This window comes from Falco punctatus (assembly GCF_963210335.1).
Source record: "Falco punctatus genome assembly, chromosome: 1".
NCBI classification, from domain to species: domain Eukaryota; kingdom Metazoa; phylum Chordata; class Aves; order Falconiformes; family Falconidae; genus Falco; species Falco punctatus.
Window position 1 is genome coordinate 12203645 of NC_137580.1, and position 22439 is coordinate 12226083.

The window sequence follows — 22439 nt, forward strand, 5'->3', positions numbered from 1 at the left end:
CCTGTCGCTGGGCACCGCTGGCAGAGCCTGGCCCCGTCCTCCTGGCGCTGGCCCTGAAGCTGTTTGCAGCCATCGCTCAGAGCCCTCTCAGCCCTCCCTTCCCCGGGCTGAGCAGCCGCAGGTGTCCCAGCCTGCCCTCCCCCGGGAGGTGCCCAGGCCCCTCACCCCCTGCGCAGCCCCCGCCGGGCCCTCCCCAGCAGCTCCCCGTCTCTGGAACTGGGGAGCCCAGCGCTGGGCACAGCACTCCCGGGGCGGCCTCCCCAGGGCAGAGCCGAGGGGCAGGGTCACCTCCCTGCGCCTGCTGGCCACGCTGCTCCTCATGCCCCCCAGGGCGCCACCGGCCTCCTGGGCCACCGGGGCTGGCTGCCGGCCCGGGGGCAGCTGCTGTGCCCCGGCACTGCCCGGCCCTTCCCCGCAGAGCTGCCTCCCCGCAGGCAGCCCCCAGCCCCTGCTGGTGCGTGGGGCTGTGCCCCCCCGGGGCAGGGCCTGGCACCGGCCTCTGCTGGGCTCCATCAGGTCCCTCCTGCCCAGCTCTCCAGCCTGCCCAGCTCTCGCCGGATGGCAGCGCAGCCTCTGGGGCATCAGCCGCTCCTCCCGCCTTTGTACCAGCCACCAGCCTGCTGAGGGGACGCTCTGTGCCTTCGCCCAGGTCACCGGTGAATCAGCTGAACGGGACTGGGCCCAGCACTGAGCCCTGGGCAGCACCGCTGGCCACAGGCCTCCAGCTGGGCTCTGCGCTGCTGGTCACAGCCCTCTCGGCTCCGCCGTTCAGCCAGTCCTCAGTCCGCTCACACTGATGAACAAAAGCCAAAACTGTGCATTACATAGGGAGACACTATGGGAAGAAGTAACACCAATGTCTTACTTTCCTGCAGTATTTCCTAGGCTTACTCTAGGAAGCTTACAAAGTCTGTGCCTGGAACCACCAGTACCAGGAGGACAAGAGATACTTTGTACAGTCAGTTACTACTGTAACCCTGTGTGGGCAAAACCCCCTAATTTTAAGAGGTCTGCTCTAAGCCAGAAAATTGACACCCATCTGCCAGTCTCCGGTTTTTATGGAGGTTAAACCCTACTGCTTGTCTTTTTAAATTATGCATTTAAAATAATCAGGAAGTTCTAATTATTTTAAAATTTGTTTCAGTTTGTTTTTGAGTTGGGGACAGGTAACGTGATTACATCCTTTTTCCTTAAAAGGGGATCTGGAGCCCTCGAAAAATACAGAACCCAGACTATTTTGAAGATCTTCACCCATTCACAATGACCGCTGTCAGTGCTATTGGTTTAGAACTCTGGTCTATGACACCTGATATCTACTTTGATAACTTCATTATATGTTCAGAAAAAGAAGTAGCAGACCGTTGGGCAGCAGATGGCTGGGGCTTGAAGAAACTCGTAGCAAGTGCTAATGAGGTACAAACTTTACTATGTTCTCGATGGCTGAAAGCAGTGAGTAAGACGTGCAACTGTTGGAAGAATTTTCTGTCAATTAATGCTGACAATATTAATTTGTCTTCAGTTAATAATCTTGCTGAGTAACTATGATAGGGTTTTTCTTGTAGTCTGGCATTTTGCCCTTCCTAGATCAATATGCTCTTTGAATTAAAAGGTTGTAACACCTTCCTTAAACACCTAGCGAGAAGTGGGCCGCGTTATAGTTAATGGGATTTCTGCTTTTCATGGTGATGCTAGAAATTCAGTACCTGTCAGCAAATGGAAGCTGAGTTACTTACACTCAAAGACCTCTTTTTTTCTCCCCCCCTCCCCTTGTGGCTAACTCCATTATATATGTTCTTTAGATATTCCCATGGGAGAGAAACGGATAAATAGTCATATGGTTTTTTTTGTTTAGTAATTTTATGCCTCTGGCTGCTCTAGACGTATATTCTGCAGCTCTGAAAATAGTGCACGTATGTTTACGGAGTTGCATCTGTTCTTCTGTTTCTACGTCTGCATCCACATTTTGTTTGTATACTGCGCTTGGCCAGCTGCCACAGTTTTTTCTAGATCTCTTTCCTGTGCCGTAGGATGAACTTGTCCTGACGTGTGGGATCCTGAGCCCCTCTAGTGGCTGCCTTTACTGAGTACAGTTTCTTTCTATCGGGCCTGTATTTTCTTGGAGTGGCAAGAGCAGTTGTGGGAAAGAAGCGATGGGTTGGTGGCAAATGTGGCCAATTCGGATGAGCAAGTAGCAACAGCAAATCAGCCCATGCAATGAGGAAATCCACCTCTTCCCGGTGTCTTTCCTTTTCTGAAATCTTTGGGTTTCTGTCTGGACTTGCATCTGTACCCGTATGCACAATAGCAAAAACCATTCCCTTGAGACTCCTCCCTCCCCTGTGCCTCTCCAATTTCCTACCTTAGCTGCTGATGTACCCTTTTCAGAGGTCTTACTGGACCAGGCACTTGCCTTCCTACCTCTACCGTGTAAGTCAGAACTGGGCTGGGAGGACAGTTTACTCCCTGAATAATCGGCTCTCAGGGGAGAGACTATGGTAGTGCAGACGCAGCAAGACATTGCTCTTCAGGAGGCCGGCTGATGCTCTGAGGTTCTTGATGCTTCGGGATCTTTCAGCTGACTTAGTACAGCATGGGGAAGAAATAGCACAGCTGGGAAGGGTGTAAAGTGTGAGGTGCCAAGACTCCAAATGCCACTTTACAAAACTGAGTAGTGGCCAGTCTGGTATGTTTGGAGTACCAGGTTTGTTCCTTCTTACCCAGCACCTGCTGTTTATTTGCAGTGTGTTAAGCTGCTCCTTTACGACTACTGAAATCAATATTGGTTTAGTCATTAAAAGGCGAAGGTAAAGAAGGGTTTACTTTGGGCAAGGTAAAGCTTAAAATATATACAGTAGATTTTATAAACCTATTAAAATGTTGAAAAGGACGTAAATGCAAATTTTTTTTATTATTGTTTTTAATATAGCCTGGTATGTTTAGTCAACTGGTGACTGCTGCGGAAGACCACCCATGGCTCTGGGTTCTTTACATCTTGACATTGGGTCTCCCCATTGGCCTAGGTGTGTTGTTTTGCTGGCCAGCAAAGGTTAGAGAAATTTGCTGTATTTTTATTTGGCTTTATTCTTAATATTTTATTTGAAAACTCTGAGCATCTGTGCAATAAGATGCACTTTTAATGTGCTGTTGATACTGTTTAGCTTACAGTGGCTGTTATGTGTAATTCTTAATTTGAGCTTAAATGTAAATTGACTTTTAATTTGTTGTAGAAAACAGATGAAGATATTGACTTAAAACCCCCTGATATATCTAAGCCAATTACAAAGGGAGAACCAAAGCAAGAGAGAGAGGAGTTAGAAGATGATGAAATGGAAGAAAAAGAAAACGAAGAAACCGCTGAAGATGGTAAGATAAGCAAGCCAGCTTGCAGCCTGATTAAATATAAAAACATGAATAGGACTAGTTCACAGCTTACGTTGCCAATAATCACAACCAGTTATTTTAGAATGTGTGAAACCAGCCTTGCTCCGGGTCTCCTTTTTCTCTTTGGCAACCTCCAGCGAGTGGTGGTCCGTGGCTAATAGCTCTTTGATAAATACAAGCAGGAAGTACGGCTCTCCTTAGTGCTTTTTCACTTTCAATCAATTAATGTGCCTCCAACAGTCATGTTTGTAGACAGTGATGCATATTTTCTCCCTTCTAAATGTTTCATGTATCGACCACATTTGAATGGTTCAGATTCGGGTACATGAAGTGTTTAAAGTCACACTGTTGTTTTTAAAACGTGTCTGGAATAGCTTTAAGTCTTAAATGTAAAGGTTTCAGCTGATGCATCTGTGTCAGGGTTTCTACCTGGAACTATTCTGTTGGTCACTGATTTTAGTAACTCTTCATAAAGCCTGAAAACGTAGTAGAATTGAAATACTGAAGTCCGCTGCTTCCTTTGTGTTGCCTTCTAGCAACGCACTGCATACCTGCCGAGGTCTGTCCTGCTGCCCCAAGGGAGAAATTAATGATTCAGTAGTTGAGCTCTACTTTGGCATCCAAGGAGAAAATAATGTTCTGTTACTGTACCAAAGATTACTGGTACTATTCAACTGTGGCTTGGAGGTTCTCTTAGCTTTTCCCAGGGTCTATAGGAATGAATAAAAAGCAAATCACCTAACTTAGAGTACATGATCTTGACTTCCACAAGAAAATCCTTAGTCTCAGACCTCTGCAAGATTCTGCCCCTTTACTTTTCCTTGGTAGGAACAAAGAAAGTGTCAAGTGACTAGCATGGAAAGCTAGAAACCTAGCAGATGTTCATTTTTTTGTTTGTTTTTTCTTTCTTAGTCCTGACATCACTTTGTGTTACTGACTGAAACTTTGTGGGTTTCATCTGTCTCTGCACTGTGTTCCATGAGTGGTGACGGCTTCTGCCTGTATGACTTCAAAGTTTGCTCAGCATCCCCTCAGATATTCCCACGCCACTACTTAGAGAATTGAGTACATTGTTGGCACAATGCTTGCCACATCACACTTGGTCCATCTGCCTTACCTAGGCCTTTAATTATTGTAGTTATGCTACGTGTATTTTTTACATTGGCATAAATTGTAGGTACAGCACTTCAGCATTGTAACTTCCTGCATTTTATATCTGTCTCTTGTATGTGACTACTGTTTGAATTTATATGGTTACTTTTGTTTCAGTTTTACTGAGCTGAAGCAGTAAGAATTGGAGGTGTCGGTGGTGTCGGCTTTCTGATTTTGTTTTTTTAACGCTGAAGGTGGTGCTTATGGGACGCAGGCATGACCTGACAAGGACAGAATTGAGCACTGCTTCATTACTGTTTTTAACTGAGCCACTGGCAGACTGTTAGTTGTAAATTGCCATCTTACGACCTTTCTATCAGATGCGGGTATGATTTCTTGTTTGCTCTTGATAGTAAGTATTGCAAAGGGTACTCAGTTTCTAGAAATTTTCACTTTAAGACCTCAGTTTGAAGTAAAGGAAGAGACTTGCCAAATCTCAGTAACTTCTCTTGTAACCATGCTGTGGTTGCTGAGGTTTAGCTTTTATAATGAGCATAGATACCTAAAATGCAGGCGTGGGCATGCTTGCTTGTAAGTACTGAAGCCCAAAAACTAGAAATCAAAACGGTTGGGTGCCTGGCCTCCTTCATAAAATACGCAGAATCTACAGAGTTGGTTACCCTAGAAGGGCAACCTATGTGCTGATCAGAGAGCAGCCTAGAATTCACGATACTTTGGGCACGCATTATTCTAGTGCAGTGACGTGGCCTCAGTAAGAAAGCAGAAACCCCCTCTGTTGCTTAGCCTATGGTTTGTCCAGGGAGTTCTGGAGAGTAAAAAAGATAGGGTTTTTACAGCTCCTCTCCTTCTTCTCCAGTCCCTGTCAGTTCAAAGGTCTAACTCACTTCAGGTCTCATAGAAAGCTTACTGCTTTGTGAGTAGTGGGCATATCTCAGGTGAGCTGAGGGAAGTACGGTGCTTTTCTGACGAGTTTCTGTATTGCAATAATGCCTGAGAAGGGGGTAAGCACAGAGCTGCTTGTCCTGCAACCAAAACGGCGTGCCAAAAGAATTCCCTGCTGCACAGGGGGTTACCTTAGGATGTAGGTGTCCCCCATGGTGGATGACTGGTGACTGCAATATTGTACTTTGCTAAGTCAGAATTTAGGCAAAGGTCTGTGATGCCAGAGTTGTCCTATTTTGGACTCCAGTCTCAAACTGTGTAATAGAATACTTGGACTTCAGCACTTCCCTAAAGGAAACCAACTTAAGGTTTTCATTTTAGTCAGTCACTTACAAGTGTGAAGAGAGTACATGCTGTTGCGAAAAGAGGCTAGTTGGAAGCTGTTAAAATTCGTTATTAGATCCGACGGTGATCGATTTCTACTAATTCATGAGAATTCTACTCTGTATCACAGAGATGTTTTGATGGGTTATTGTAAACAAGCAGTTCCTTCTAAGACCGACATGGGCTTCTTTTCCTTACTAGTGTGCCTGGATGTAGTGCATTTTTAATGCAGTTATGTTTACAAAGCAAAATTAATTCCTTTGCAGAAGATGAGGGTGAGGGTGGTAAAGATATTGATGGTGATGAACAGGAAGAAGAAAATGAAGTTGTAGATGGAAGTCAAGAAGAAGGTGATAAGTCAAATAAATCTGGTTCAGAAGATCAGGTAAGTTCACGTTTTGTCTGCCAGTTTTGTCTTTGCCCTTCTCCAACATCGCACCTCTAAGCCTGGTTACCTACAGTAAGAGAGTTCTTCTGTTGAGCCATTAAACCAATCACGAGGCGGGCATGTGTTTTTATTTGTTTGACACCGCAAATGCTCTGTTTTAAGTTTGTGAAATATGTCTCTTTCTGCGTAATTTTGGCTAGGAGGTGATATTTATTGTAAAGTACAGCTGTAGTATAGAAGTGATCGTGCAGGTCTCTGAACATGAAGCATTTTTACAGGAGTATAATTTTTTAACAGATTATTAAATGTATTGCAAGTCTTGAAAATTCGGGTGCTGTGGTAGATGTCAATCTCTTTATCACAATACTTAACAGAAAATATGTTTCTAACTGAATAGCCTTTCAGTGAGACACAGAAAAACCTTAAGCTTTCAGGTTGGGGTTTTTTTTGATTGTTTATTCCAAAATAAGGTTCTAAGCAAAATGACCATACTGGTTTTGAATTCAGTACTTGCAATTACATTTTTCTTGTGCAAATTAATCCGGTCACTAGATAATCTGTAAAATGTTTTCATTAAAATAATATTGTAGAATGGAATTTCTGTTTGCTTTTCTTGCTTGTCAGCTACTCATTATCCTTTCATTTAGAAACTCGGGTATGTCTGAAATGCTTTAGACCCACCCACGGTATTTATGTTGGTCATCTTGTGCATTGTTTCAGCACTGAGATTCTTCACCAATTTCCCCTTATTCAGTACTTCCTCTTGTTCCTCTAAGAATTATTTTTTTTTTCCTGGTACATTTCCCTAGGAAAAGAGTATCTGATAAACCCCATTAAAATGCATATGACTCTTCGTAAAAGTAATTACAAGATCTCAATGTGTGTATACCATTACACGGTATCACACTGAGGTTATGACTTGCTTTTCTCTGGGTATTTTCAGGGCGTAGAAGTTTCTGTCATGAATTAGTGACCTACTTGAGAGATGTCATGTACACCATGTCCTCACTCAGGTTGTGCCACATCCTGTGAGCTCTTCCTTCTGAATGGGGTGCTCGCCATTAGGTGGTGCAGGAAAGCGAGGAAGCAACGCATTGTCCGAGCGGAGTTCATGTTGGAAAGGCTTTTCATGCACCTCTGCAAGCAAATCACTTTTAAACTGAGAAGAACACATGTGATTTAAGAACAGTTTGTTCTCTTTGTAGCTCTCCAAAGGCAGCAGTTAAAATCTTTTAAATACTACTTAAGAATGGGAAATTAAAATTCACCTAAGATACACTTTTGTTACCGAAATCTTGGAATGATGAACTTATCAACACCAATGTGATGTAGATAAGCAGACACTTCTTTATTAATGGCCGGGTGCGTGAGTGAGTCCTCTCATGATCAACGCACACCAAGTTTCAAAATCATACACCATATATAGAACTTATTCATGCATATTCATTAAGTATTCATGCATAATCATAGTATTCCCCAAAAATCATTAACATACTCTCCTCCCATATCAGATTCTGCACAGTAAAGGTTAGAAAGGTCCACAAATGGGTCTGGGGTACGATTTGAGTCGGTGGTCGCGCTCTCCCCCTGCCGGAATTACCTTTTACTGAAGTTCACGGTTTCTTGGCAGGTCACTACAAGTTGTTCCAGTCGACTCTCCCCAGTTCCCATTAATTCTGTATTCCGACATTTCAATACACTTTCTACATACAGAAAACTAGTCAAATGCAAAGAAATCTGTAAAACCCCAAATCTGTTACCTAAGTTTTAAACAATGATTCTAGCCCATTCTTCTGGCCTTGGTACAGGGCTGTACAAAGGATTTCATAGCAGCTTTTGCTGTGCAACTACAAGTTTCATTAAAATATATTTCTTATTCCAAATGATTTTATAAAATCAAATAAAATCAATTAATTCTAACTTATTAGCAGATCTGTAACATTTCCCCCCTTTGAAAGTGTTGAAAATTATTATTTCAATACTTTCACATTATTTACATAACATTTGTTTCAGCATATTTTGGTGGTGGACTTTATCTTGGTGGAATCAGTTGCTACTTGTCTCATGATCATGCGATTGACTGCAATTCTATTGGTAAACTGTTTCTTCAAACAAGCATATACTAGCATGAGCATCAGAAAGACAATCAGTAACAGAAACAAAGTTTTGATTATGGACTGTATCCAAGAGCTTAGATTCCATCCTAATTTGCTAAAAATTTTTCCCAGCCATTCTTATGACATATTTTCTTGAATTGATTCTGTTTCCTTTTCAGTTTTACCCAGTAACTCCAGATCATGTTCCACATATCGAGTGACATTTGGAATATGAATGCAACAGTGGTCTAATCTATCCTTGAGATATCCACATACCCCATGCTCTTTAAATAGAAGCATATCTAAATGCCATTCTGTTTTGTAAGGTCATCCTGGAAGTCGCCTGTAACTGTATAGTCAATTCCTTAAACCCTTTCTTGGTGATGTTTGCTAACTTTTCTCCTTGACTTGTTAACTGATAAAGCCGTTCTCTATTTCTATATGATGCTATAGGGTTCAAAAGTGATGCAAGAGCCCAGCCAATTTTTACTCCGGTTGATGGTTCGTTCCAAGTATCATCATCTGTTTCAGACCTCTTGGTTCATTTTAATTTCAAACTTTCCAAGGGTCCTTTAAATGGTAATTTTTTCCAAATTGGTCACAATGTTGACATGCCTAAAGTAATTTGTTTCACCTTACTATCTAATGGTAAATGAGTTGTCCAGGTTCCATCACTTAATGCCCAAACTATATGTCCTGGATTTTGAATAGTAGATTTTCTGCCACTAAACAGAGTTCCTTTCCTAGGTGTAAAGGTGCTGGTTAAATTGTGAGTATTCTTAAGACCTCAGCAAAACCAACCATATTTTAAAGCAGCTGCCAAAGGAGGAATTCTTTGAATTATTAAATCTGCATTGCTGCAATCGTACACCTTTCCACATTTCCACCGTGGCACTATTTTGTTCTCCTTCTCTCTCAATGAAGTTGCTTTATCATTGACTGAGGGTAAAACTGCAAAAGCTTTTCCATCCCAAATAAAACACCAAGGAGTTCTGGCCATGTACTGGAATTGGGAAAATATGGACATGGACCATATAGAGTCCCATTGTTCTACTAATTGTGTACCTTGGCCAGTTTTGTTACACTTCCATTCCATGATACTTTTGTTCACATTGGTTTTAAGTTGTACAACATAAGAACACCATCCTAACTGGGGATTTGGACCCCCAGGAAGAAGAACTCGAGCTATGGCACTAGGTCAGGATCCTGTTATAAAATCATAATTCAGTAGTTTTTTACAATCTGTTTCTTTACCTGGCGACTTCCACTGTTTTCTAATAACCTTTACTTGTTCATACCATTGAGTTACTGGCCTTTGTTCATAATAAGTGGTTTCATTTTTATGTTCCAGATTGGTCAGATTCATAGTTAAAATTCCCCATGGAATAGATTCATCTACTGCCCTCGGTATTGGTAAACAAGCAGTAATCTGCGTAACATTTTGCAAAATGGCAAATCCTTTAATCAATCCTAACATCACATTTTCCTCAAACATTTGTTTGGCAATGTTAATCACTTGTTCTGTTTCTAATTGTCTTTTGTTCCTGTCCACCAAGTCAGTCCATGATCCTACCAACACTACTGACCAAAATAAAAGAACAATCAAAACCTGATATTAAAAAAATAGACATGTTTCAAAGTCAATTTTAAAGTCTCTGAGTCACGGTTAACAATCTTCCATGGAGTAGGTGCTGTCTTCACCCCAGTATAACGTATCCAAGTACCTGATTCTGCAACCTTGATAGCTGTAACAGTGGTTAACAGCATCTGAAAAAGGTCCTCTCCAATGTTCCTGCAAAGGTTTGGAGGTCAAGGTCTTCACATAGACATAGTCTCCTGGTTGGAAATCATGCATTGAATTCTCCAGGGATAAAGGTCTATTCCAAATTACTGCACTCCAAATTGCAGCCAAAGTTTTCCCTTGAGAAAGCAAATAGTTACACACATCCTGTTTTCCTTTTACATGTATGTTTGGATTTGGTTCTGGAGACTCATATGTTTTTTCATATAATAATTCATAATGACTGACTGAGGTTCCACTCTTTGGCTGTACCCTGTTTCGTAGTAATGCCAATGGAAGTGCCTGAGGCCACTTTAGATTAGTTTCTTGACAAATTTTATTTGTCTTTTTTAAGTCTGACTCATCCTTGCTACCTTCCCACTAGATTGTGGCCTCCAGGACGCATGTAAATCCCAAATAATACCCAATCCTTTGCTAATACTTTGAACTACTTCTGCAACAAAGTGTGGACCTCTGTCAGAAGAAATTCCAATAGGAACTCCAAATCTTGGAATTATTTATTGTAGTAACCAGTTCACTACTTCTTTTGCTTGTGTGGTGCGACAGGGAAGGGCTTCTGGCCATCCTGTAAAAGTATCAACCCCCACCAGGATGTACCGATACCCATTTTGTCTAGGTAACTCTGAATAATCTACTTGCCAATAATCTCCAGGTTCTGTACCAGATTTCAATCTACCCATTTAAACTTTTTTCTTAATCACTGGATTATTTTTCAAACATACTTCACATTTTGCAGTTATCATTTTAGCTATTCCCAACATTTTAACTGATACTTCTTGTTTCCATAAAGAAGTTACTAAGGCTTCCGCTCCCCAGTGACATTCCTGATGTCTTGTTTGAATTACCTCTCTCATCAAAAGAGGTGTAACCACTACCTGTCCATTAGGGGTTACCCACCATCCGGCTAGGTTTTTCTTAGCATTTAATAACTGACCTAATTTGTCATCTTCTTCTGAATATCTTGGTTTCTCCCTGGGAAGGATTACTGTTTTAGAAGGAATTACTGCTATTTGTAATGCTTGTTTCTTTGCTACCTTTCTTGCCATTTTGTCAGCCAAATTGTTTCCAACAATTATTTTTGTGTTCCCAATTTGATGTGCCTTACAGTGCATGACTGCTACTTGATCTGGTTTCTGAACTGCTTGCAATAATTGTAAAATTTCCTTTTGATGCTTAATGTTTGATCCTTGAGAGGACAATAGCCCTCTTTCTTTCCACAAAGCCCCATGGACATGCACTACCCCAAAGGCATATTTTGAATCTGTCCACATTATTTACTTTCTTGTCTTTACTTAATTCTAGGGCTCGAATCAAAGCAGTAAGTTCCGCTTTCTGGGCTGATGTGGTACTTGCCAACGCTCCTGCTTCTATAACTGTAGTATCTGTTGTTACCGCATATCCTGCATATCGGACTCCTTGCTCCATAAAGCTGCTTCCATCAGTATACAATTCCCAGTCTGGTCGCTCCAGTGGTACATCCTTCAGATCTTCACGACTGGAATAAACATACTCAATAGTAGCCAAGCAGTCATGTTCCAGTTGTCCTTCTTCCTGTATAGAACTTAAAAACACTGCAGGGTTTACCAGGTTAGTTGTCTTTAGATTCACATCATCCTGTTCAGTCAGTACCACCTGGTACTTCATCATTTGGCTCGGAGACAGCCAATGTGTCCCTTTCTGTTCTAAAACAGTTATCACCATGTGTGGGACATAGACTGTTATTGTTCTTCCCAAGGTCAATTTCTGAGCTTCTTGTATGAGCATCACTGTTGCTGTCACTGCTCGAAGGCAGTTTGGCCACCCTCTACTCACTGTGTCCAGTTGTTTGGAGAAGTATCCAACTGGTCGTTTCCAGCTTCCTATCTTCTGATACACACTCAGTGCAAGGTGTTGTCTTTCATGAACAAACAACTGAAAATCTTTGGTTACATCCAGAAGTCCCAAAGCAGGTGCAGACATTAAGGCACGTTTTAACTCTACAAAAGCCTTTTGCTGTTGTGGGCCCCATACAAAGGGAGAATTCTTTTGGGCCTCATACAACGGTTTAGCTATTAGCCCATAGTTCATAATCCAAAGGTGACACCACCCTGTCACTCCCAAACCCACTCTGAGTTCATAAATATTTTTTGGCTCAGGTATACTGCAAATGGTTTCTTTGCGATCTTTTCTAATTGTCGCTGCCCTTTTGAAATTTCAAAACCCAGATATATCACAGTCTAGGAGGCTATTTGGGCTTTCTTCCTGGATACCTTGTACCCATTTAGTCCAAGAAAATTCAAGAGGTCAATAGTCACGTAAACCTTTCTTCTGGTATGTCATCCACATATTGTAAATGTCCAGGCCTTGATTTGTCCTGTTTCCAGATTTCAAGCTCCTTTGCCAGCTGATTTCCAAAAATTGTTGGGCTGTTTTTAAATCCTTGGGGTAATCTTGTCCATGTTAACTGCATTTTTCGCCCAGTTTGTGGATTTTCCCATTCAAAAGCAAACAGTTTTCTGCTTTCCCTTTCCAAAGGTATACAAAAGAAAGCATCTTTCAAATCAAGCACTGTAAACCACTGGTAAGTCTCCTTTAACGCTATTAACAGCGTATAAGGATTTGCTACTACAGGATAAATATCCTTAACTGTTTGATTCACTGCTCTCAAATGTTGCACCAGCCTATATTCACCCGAAGGTTTTCTGACTGGTAAAATAGGATTATTATACTCAGATTCACATTCTTCCAAAATTTTATACTCCAAAAAATTTATCAATCAATTTCTTTAGTTCCTGTCTAACTTCTGGTTTGATTGGATATTGCTTAATTTTTACTGTCCCTGCTCCTTTAAGTCTATTTTGACAGGCTCTGCTAGTTTCAATTTTCCAGGATTATCTGCTTCCCATACTGTAGGGACCACTGCCAAATCTACCTCCAGTGGAATTTCTTGCTCCTTTACTTTTTCTTGTATCATCAGGATTTCTCTCGTTTTTGATTCAGGTATTTTCAAGAAAAATTCTCCTTCCTCAAAAACAATTTGTGCATTTAATTTGGATAACAAATCCCTTCCTAACAAGGGTATCGGACATTCTGGTACATACAAGAATTCATATATAATTATCTCATTTCCAAATTTCAAATCCAGGGGTTGCAGGAATGGCCTGTTCTCTTCTTTCCCTGTTGCTCTTATTATATTGGCTGGTTTTGTTCCAATTTTTCCTGTACAGGTATTTAATAACAAAAATGTTGCTCCTGCATCCACTAAAAATTTAACTTCTTTTTCTCCCAGCTTAATTATAACCAGAGGCTCAGTTGGGTTCCCCTCCAGTCCCCTTCAATCATCTAAAACCATTACTTTGGCTATCTCCTGCTGAACATTTCCATTCCATCAAATCCATAACTGAAAAAGGCACTTTCACGTACAGTGGCCCATCATTACCAACTCCCTGTTGCAGGGGAGCTATTGTTTGTGTCTGCTGTCGAGTTCTCTTGGAAACAGGGGTATGAATTACAATCTCGGACAGTCCCTCCTCCACATCCTCTATTCCACTACTCTCCGGTTCCTCCACCTGCTCCTGTTCCCTAAATTCTCGACCCCAATTCCTTTCTCTCCTAGGAGGGGATATATCTAATTCTGGTCCTTCATCAATTTCAGAGGCAATTCTCTTCTTCAGTCGTTCCCAATCTCACAGGTTGAGCAACAGGGTTTTTTTTTTCATTTTCCTATTATCAGAGAGTATAGCCATTACCAAATTATCTCTAATAGTTAGCTTACATTCATCTTGCCAATCTTTTCTTTGTCTTAAGTAAAAAAACAAATCCACATATGGCATTTCATTCCATTTCCCCTCTCTTTTACAGTCCGGCATTAATTGCAGAATAGTGTTATAATTTAGTGTCCCATTCATGGGCCATTTTTCCTGATTATCCAACATATACAGAGGCCACCAATTATTACAACACTCAATCATCTGTTTTTTTCGCAAATCATCATGTAAATCTCCCCAATGTGCCAATAAACATCCCAAAGGAGAATTTTTTCGGGATTGTGTCATTTGCAGTAAGATTACCCATACTTTTACTTTTAAACAACTGAGTTAACTTAGATGCCATGGTATAATCACTTTACAGTACAATACACAATCACTCAAATCTGTCACTCTGATCCGCAGATCTGAACTCCACAGTCGCTTTCGTGCTCAGTTGCACGTCTCACCCTTACAGCCACACTCACACTTTTCCACAATTGTTACCTTAAACAAAGGTATATAACACAATATTACACACTTAATTTTCTCCTCAATACACAACCAAAGTAAACAATTCTGTATCACACAAAGAAAACTTCTATCTTCTTGTTAAAGGTGCTACCTTAGAGAACACTATAGCATATAGGTTCTTTTATCTCCGCTATGTTCTTTTATATCCGCTACTGTCCAACCCTGCAATAGCTTTCGCTTATGTCTTACAGGCAAACGCCTAAACTTCCACTTCCACAAGGATCCTTTAGTCCAACCCTGCGCAGCTTTCGCCGCGTCTGACAGGCAGACAAATACAGTGGGACTCTAACCCACTTCCTACAGTGCGCTTACTTTAGTGGAACTCTAACCCACTTACTACAATTACAAAAAAAGAAGTGTCTTACCAAAATCCAGGGAATGTTGCGAAAAGCCTTACAGATCGGGAATCGATGGGTATCCCCGAGAAATCCTCGGTGCCGGCTGGAACCGATCAGGTCCCCGACTCCTCCAGTCTCCTTCAGCAAGGTCCCATCTGGGTCGCCAAAAACTGTTACCGAAATCTCGGAATGAAGAACTTATCAACACCAATGTGATGTAGATAAGCAGACACTTCTTTATTAACGGCCAGGTGCGCGAGTGAGTCCTCTCATGATCAACGCACACCAAGTTTCAAAATCATACACTATATACAGAACTTATTCATGCATATTCATTAAGTATTCATGCATAATCATAGTATTTCCCCAAAATCATTAACATACTCTCCTCCCATATCCGATTCTGCGCAGTAAAGGTTAGAAAGGTCCACAAATGGGTCTGGGGTACGATTTGAGTCGGTGGTCGCGCTCTCCCCCTGCCGGAATTACCTTTTACTAAAGTTCACAGTTTCTTGGCAGGTTGTTCCAGTCGACTCTCCCCAGTTCCCATTAATTCTATATTCTGACATTTCAATACACTTTCTACATACAGAAAACTAGTCAAATGCAAAGAAATCTGTAAAACCCCAAATCTGTTACCTAAGTTTTAAACAATGATTCTAGCCCATTCTTCTGGCCTTGGTACAGGGCTGTACAAAGGATTTCATAGCAGCTTTTGCTGTGCAACTACAAGTTTCATTAAATATATATTTCTTATTCCAAATGATTTTATAAAATCAAATAAAGTCAATTAATTCTAACTTATTAGCAGATCTGTAACACTTTAAGGAAGTTGCTAAATTCATTAGTGTCACTGCTTTTAAGCCAGCGAGTAAATGGGCAAAACCAAATTTCTGGCATCAGTTTAGATGGTACTATTCCTTCTGAATATAGAAAGGACAAGTCTTCTACCCACTTCATTGTTAAATTAGTATTGTGGAAAAAGAAATGTCCTATCGCCTCAGTGTTGCATTTAGTGGTAATATGATTGGGGGTGTTAGGAGGAGGAATGAAGTACCATGACGGTTTCAATAAATTAAAATGGGTTTACAATTTTAATGCTGGATTATTTTTTTCAGATGAAAGAAGCTGATGAAAGCACAGGTTCTGTAAATGGTCCGCTGAAATCAGCGCGCAAAAGGAGAGTACAAAAGCACTGAGTTACTTCCAGCTAGTATTTGTAGGTCTAACAGTAACTTTTGGTATGCCACTTCAGCAGGCCTCACAGCATGCAAGTTCCTGCGGTTTGAAGGAAAAAAGGGGACTCACTGCTATGTAACCTCTTTTAATTCTCTAACCTCTTTTAACCTTCCATAACTTCCTTGATTCTCTTTTTTTTTTTTTTTTTAAGGAGAAATACTATCTGTGAGTAGTACAGTGACGTTTTGAATTCAGAATAGAAGTGAAATTACAAGCTGGCCAACTGATTTTAAGGTGAAGATTCTTACAGTGTGAAGATTCTTAGAAATTAATACTAGTTGGGGATAAACTTATTCCAAGTATTTTTTAAAATTAATAATTTATCATATTTTTGCAGCTCTAGCACAAAATTAGCTGTTTACACTTTTCAGCTAAAAGTGGATGAGAGTAGAGATAGGTCGCAGCTATAGCAGTTCACATTGCTATGAGAAAAGGTACTCTTTTTCTGTGCAGAGCTAAATGCAATAATTGTTTTTGTATGATGATTTACAATTTTATTGTAAATTATTTATTTTAGTTGATCTTGTTAGATTGGTGGTCACCGGTTCACTTTAGACATTGGTAACAGTAATTTATTTTTAAGAGATATTTTAAAATAGAATATTCCTAGAGCAAGTGATAATTGACATGACTTGTTTCACTTTCGGATGCAGATACCAAATCTGCAGAAGTGATCCACGGGCAACTTTTTCAAACTTTTATAGTTCTTGTGTTCCAAGCCAGAGTGGGATAACCTTTGTTTATAGAATACTTGCTAAGTGTATATTGCCTCCTAAAAATATTTACTAATTCTTGCTTAACATGAAATTTATTAATATAGATAACAATTTTTGATTGAGAAAAGTTTTTTACAGATGTGAGTAACTGGGCATTCTCATAATACAGTTTGAATAAACTGCCTATTGTGAAAGAAACGTTGTTTTGTTTTAACATACAGCTGAACTTTAACAAACAATAAAACTGCAGTCACCAGATACCTCTTGCTGCTTGGCAGCTGCCAATACTGTTAGTAGAACGTAAAAGGCTAGCAAAAGCACTTATACCTTAAACCCAAGTAGAAATACATCAATTCCTAAGGAACCTAACAGATTTCCTCATGCCTGACAAGAAGTTAGTTCACCGAAATATTTTCACAACAAGTAGAGTCAGCAAAGGTTCCATGGAAGTCTCTTAACAAATGAATGCTTAATTAAACCTAATGAAGAAGCCAGCGTCTTCAAGTGCTCGTGTTGAAGTGTTCAAATCTAATTATTTGGGGCTCCATTTTGTGCAGACTACACGGAAAGGCCTCTGGCCTTTTGCTTGGGGTTTTTACAGTTAAATGCAGGTTCCCCCCTCTTTATTTAGGGTCTACATGCAAAAGGTTAAGAAGCGAGCACTTTGCCTGCCTGTGCCTTCTCAGCAATGGAAGTGGCTAGCAATGCCGTATCCCGCTAGTAACAGCTACTGTGAGCTCTCAGGGAACAGTCTGGCATTCCGTTTGAATGAATCTAGTCTGAGCCTGGTAAAAGTCCTTTGGAATTGTTCCGGTATTTGGGAGTGGTTTCGGGGTGGCTTTTTTCCTGTGCTGTGATATAGTTACCCCAGGGATTGGTCACCCCGGCAGGGGATGCTAGTCTTCCCGTAGGGTTTTGAACTTCGGGTTCCCAGAAAGTCTTAATTAATGCCCCATCAACATTTTTGCTTGTGCCTCGCTTCAGTAAATAAGGAGCCATTTGTTATGGGTAAGATGGTCTTGTGAGGCCATGACTCAAGGGTGCTGTTTGCAGTAATTGACTCTCTATGGCCCGTCTCACTCTAACACAGACTTAATGACTTTGATTATCTGGAACCTGGAGATAGAAGACATCCTTCTGCATGCTGGCTTACTTGGATCTAGTGTTACGCTAGTAATTGGGGGAGAAATGTCAGAGCTTTAGGGGATCTGAGGCTGTAGATCTAGAAAGCCAGGCAAAAGGGGAACACCCTTCCATTGACACTTTTTAACATCGAGGTTTCACACACAGTTCCTGCATGTAGTCCATTTATAGCTGAACAGGTATTTCAGGAAAAATACTTGATCTTGCTATCATGGCTGCTTAAAAGTGCTTTGAAATTAACAAACTGATGACAATCCAGTTCCAGGATGCCTTGCTATTAAAACTCAGTCATCTTTGGAACTCCAAGAGTATCGGACCTCTGCAGCCTGCACTCTCACCAGCCACATCGTAGCTTAGTAAAAGTGGTCTTACCGAGAGGATGCCAGATCCCAGACTGAGAATTTTCTATAGTCAGGGAAGACTAAATAGTACCAAGGCCGCCTTATTTAATTACAACTGAAGCTGCTCCTCGGTTAGCTTCCACCTTCAGGAAGTACTTCACAAGCTGAGGCTCTGGGGCAGGAAAACAGTGGCTCTAAGGCCTGAAGCAATGACAAGTTTGGCACTGCAGGAAGGAAGTAACAGGTGGCAAGGAAAGACTTGTACTCGGTTCCTCACGGCAGGTTGGTCACAACGAGCGTGAAGGAACACTGATGACCTGTTTCTGTAAAGCTCATTACTCAGATTTTAATTTAACTCTTAATCAAAAACTGAAAAACTTCTGGAAGATTATACATCGTCATGCTGTGCCTGATCACTCTTTGAGGAAACAGGAAAGTGAAAACTGTTTGAAGTGTACACCTTACACTCCGATACTGCATCAGTTTGCTATTTCCCTGATGAAGTTGCTTAACCTTGTTCCTCTACCCTTACCCTCCCCCTTCCCAAAAAATCTTAAGTGTTTTTCTGTACGCAAGTCCTACAAATAAGGTCATGCTGTCACTACCTCACAGAAATTCTTTAACTGGTTTATAGGTTTTTGTTTAAAGGTGCTTTGCAGAGCTATTAACAGTACTAGACACTAAACATATTTTAAGTCAAAGAGGTGATGCAATTCAAATATTTTCCCCGACTTATTGTAACCGTATTATTTTGCTAGTCACGAATCCTACCCTAAGACCTCAAAGAGCACCAACAGACTTTTGTTTCACCCGACAAACCAAATCCAGTTTTTAACAAGGTATGCTCATTTTAAGAACAAATATAAAAGTTTAGTAAGTCTCTACGCTACATTTGCAAATTGCTTAATCTTAACAATACACAATATGTTCTTAATTCTGTTTATCACCAAAATTTATAATCTTCAGGTATCCAGTAAAGCCACAAACTAAGGTAGTTGAGCTCGTGTAGCCTGTGCCAATTAAAACAAAAAAAGACAGCAGCAATACAGTGACATCATCTGTGAGTCAACCCTTACTTCCTTTTGCTTTTTGTGTCAGTTGTTTGGAAAACACTAGACGCTGACATCAGATTTTCTATATATTGTCCAAGAACTTGGTTTTCTGATTTCAGTTTCAAGTTTTCTTCCTTAACAGCATCTACTCGTGCTGAGAGATCTGCGAAGGTGATATTATAAGAAAAATATTAGACGTTATCACATACAATAATGAGTACCTTCTACGTGCCTACATCAAACTATTCACGCGTTCAATGAGGGAAACGTTGTCTATAAGGTACTATCTTAAAAGACACTGTGCTACTCGCAAGTTTTATCTAAAGCCCATTTTTCCTGTATTATTTTGCAGCGGAGTGTTTTGACCAACTCGTTCCGTAAACTTACTGTTAGTCTGTACCTTTATTCTTCTGAATTTTTGATTTAAGCTACTGCAGACTAAACTGTACGGAAACAAAAGTTCAGTGACGAGCAGACTCAAAGATACACGTCAGCTAATGAGCCTGGGAAAGTTCACTGTTGCCCCCCTTCTGCCTGATGTGTATTATATGTCGAGCAAACATCATGTTGCAGAAAGAGGGGGGAAAAAAACAGTTGAGACCTTGCTTATGTACCTTCAGCTGCCCAAGTGACACACTTCTAGACACTTGGGCTAAGGTAGGGCAGAGCAGTAAGGTTCTCTTGTTTTGCTCATTGCTGCCTGCTTGTAAAAAACCCAGTGCTGATGCATCAAACTGCTGACCTTCAAGTGTGTGCTGCAGTTCCAACACTTGGTTAATAAGCCGTGTTTTCTCTTCTAATTCCACCTGATTTTCAGCCTCAACAGCTGCAATAAATCATATGAGTTTGAATACAACCTCTGGAACAGCCGGAAATCACATCAAGTAGAAAAAATAACAATGAAGAACAAGAACATTAAGAACTTATATACCATCCATGTCGGCATTCATCATTGTAGAATGGGCTCTCTCCACTGTTGAAGAGCGTATTCCGGAATGATGTTCTGCTTAAAGATAAACAACAACAACAAAACAAAAAGCTGAGGCAAGAGTAAACCTAACCGCCTTTGGGGTTTCGGTGCATTTTCTAACCGCTGTTGAAAGCCAGCGCTCCAGCCTGAGGCAGAGCCACATTTCTTAACGTTCTCGGGTTATTTTTCCTAGAGCTTTAGGCAGTACGTAAACATGATTCTTCAAGTAACTACGCTTCAGCGTACAAAAATAACAGCTCTGGCTTACTCTAGATCCGCATAAAATAACCCGGCGTGTCGGTGCTGCCGTTGCCGCCTTCCCAGCGCCGATCCTTCTGGAACGGGCGGTTCAGGCGGCGGCGGGGCCCTGCCCTGCCCACCCCGCGTCGCGGCCATCACGGAGGCCGAGCCCGCGGGGCCTCCGCCCCTCCCCGCGCCCCCCGGGCGGCTCTGCCCCTGCCCGCAGGGCGGCCCAGCAGCGCCGGGGCAGCGGGCAGCGCCGCAGCGGGCCTCAGCGCAGGACCCGCCGGAGCGCCGCGGCCCTCCCGCGCAGCACCCCGCGCCGCCCGCCCCCAGCACCGCGGCCTAGAGCATCGCCCGCCCCTTCCCGAGCGGCCGTGGCCCGGCGCGCCGCCCCGCCTCCTCACCTGCCGCCGCCGGCTCCCTGCGGGCTGCGCCCCCCGCCCGGACCGGCCCCGCCCGGCCCGGCCCCGCCCCGCCCCGCCCCGGCCCGGCCCCGGCCCCGGCCCCGGCCGCCGCTCTGCGCCTGCGCCGCCTCCCCGCCGGCTGGCCCTGCGCGCGCGCACGGCTGCGCCCGCGCCAGCCAATGGGCGTGGCCTCGGGCCCCCTTCTGGCGGGCCGGCGGGCGGGCGGGCGGATCCCCGCGGGCGCACCGCCCCTTGCCGCGTGCGGGGCGCGTGTGCCGGCTGGCGGGGAGCCCCGCTCCTCCGGCCTGCGGTGGGCTGCGCCAGCGCGGCCGGCCCAACCCCCCCCCGCACGCCCCGCGCACACACACAGGCGCCGGCCGGGCCCCCCGCACACAAATAGTTGCCTCGAAGCCCACATGCATAACCCCTGGTATCTCTACAGGGACTATGTAGCTTAAACCATATATTGCAGTGAAATACATCGATATCGCACCCATGTGTTGCAAGAATGTATCTGGTTATAAATAAATAATTTGATACTGTGTAAATACTCAGGGGGATAAGGTATTTGGGAACTGTGCCCTCTGCTGTGCTTTTTTAATACACTTTAGAAAATACATTTTTATCATTTACATCTTCTGGGTGCCTCCACAGTATTATTAACAGCGTGTTAATAACTTCTTTTTACATGATAATTTCAAGTTACCAATTTATAGTCTCAAGGGTATTGCTAAGCTTCTTACAGAGAAGTGTTTCAAGTGGCAGTTAGGAACTTGTGACCTTTTACAAAAAATCCCAACAAACCCAAAACAAAATGGTGTAGTACTCCTTTAAAAAAAAAAAAAAAAGTGTTTATACTGTTGGGTAAAGTTCTGTGAGCTGGTCAAAATTCTGCGGTTGTTATAGCACAATGTGTGTGGACCCTAACTTCAGACTGACTGTTAGGGCTCAGGCTAGTTCAATCTCAAATAGGTTGTTGGCAATTTATTTTTTTTTTCCTGTAGGGATGAAGAAATGGATGGGGAGTGGGAAGCTCCTCAGATCCCTAATCCAAAGTGTGAGACTGCACCTGGTTGCGGACACTGGGTGCGTCCTATGAAGAATAACCCAAACTATAAAGGAAAATGGAAAGCACCTCTGATCGAGAATCCTAACTATCAGGTAATAGCAATACTGTAGGTTGTTAAAAGGTAGAGATTTCAACAGAGTGAGCGAGTCAAGTATATTTAAATATAAAGTATATTTAGCTAGGCTCTTTCACAGTATATTTATACTTAAAATGAGTTTGAATACACTCACTGAACATTTTGAGCTTTTTTGTATTGAATGCACCTTTTTTTCTTTACGTATACTAGAAAACAGAAATGCTTTCTATAGTAAAACACTTTCTCTGTTGGAAGTTGCTTTTGCAATGATTTGCACTGGTACCGCTTATTTAATGTGCTCTGTAGAATTGTATTCTGAATTATGTTCTCATTTAATGAAATACTTTTCTCTTTTGTTGGGGTTTGAAGTATGGGTCTGTTAAAAGAATGAAACCTTTCAGTAAGCAGATTGATGTACTAGGTCAAGTTTTAGAGGAAGCATCAATTTTGGATAACTAAATTCCCCCCCTCCCCTCCAGATAGAAGAGGTAGTCAGTTGGATATTAAAGGTAGTTACATTGTATTAGTTATGGCTGGGATTGTG

General features: G+C 42.1%; 2 protein-coding genes across 8 annotated transcripts; one reads left to right on the top strand and one right to left on the bottom strand.

The window, feature by feature from the left end:
- LOC308070035 (calmegin-like) lies at window positions 1-18311 on the top strand. The gene is made up of 5 exons (XM_080403285.1): window positions 1-1413; window positions 2927-3046; window positions 3228-3363; window positions 6027-6145; window positions 15761-18311. The coding sequence occupies exons 1-5, from the start codon at window positions 1261-1263 to the stop codon at window positions 15839-15841; spliced, it is 609 nt and encodes a 202-aa protein (XP_080259411.1). The 5' UTR covers window positions 1-1260; the 3' UTR covers window positions 15842-18311.
- Window positions 6153-20889, bottom strand: LOC308070044 (short coiled-coil protein). 7 transcript variants are annotated; one of them, XM_080403331.1, is made up of 6 exons: window positions 20751-20866; window positions 20065-20136; window positions 19876-19959; window positions 19158-19296; window positions 14670-14812; window positions 7473-10080 (listed from the first exon to the last, which is right to left on the bottom strand). In XM_080403331.1, exons 2-5 carry the CDS (start codon window positions 20084-20086, stop codon window positions 14698-14700), a joined length of 360 nt encoding a protein of 119 aa, XP_080259457.1. In that variant the 5' UTR covers window positions 20087-20136; window positions 20751-20866; the 3' UTR covers window positions 7473-10080; window positions 14670-14697. The 7 variants fall into 7 exon arrangements, with proteins under 7 accessions (XP_080259460.1, XP_080259459.1, XP_080259457.1 ...); XM_080403330.1 differs by having other exon boundaries at window positions 7473-10164; XM_080403334.1 differs by lacking the exons at window positions 7473-10080; window positions 14670-14812 and adding an exon at window positions 6153-7307 and having other exon boundaries at window positions 20751-20889.
- Window positions 20890-22439: the final 1550 nt, after the last annotated feature.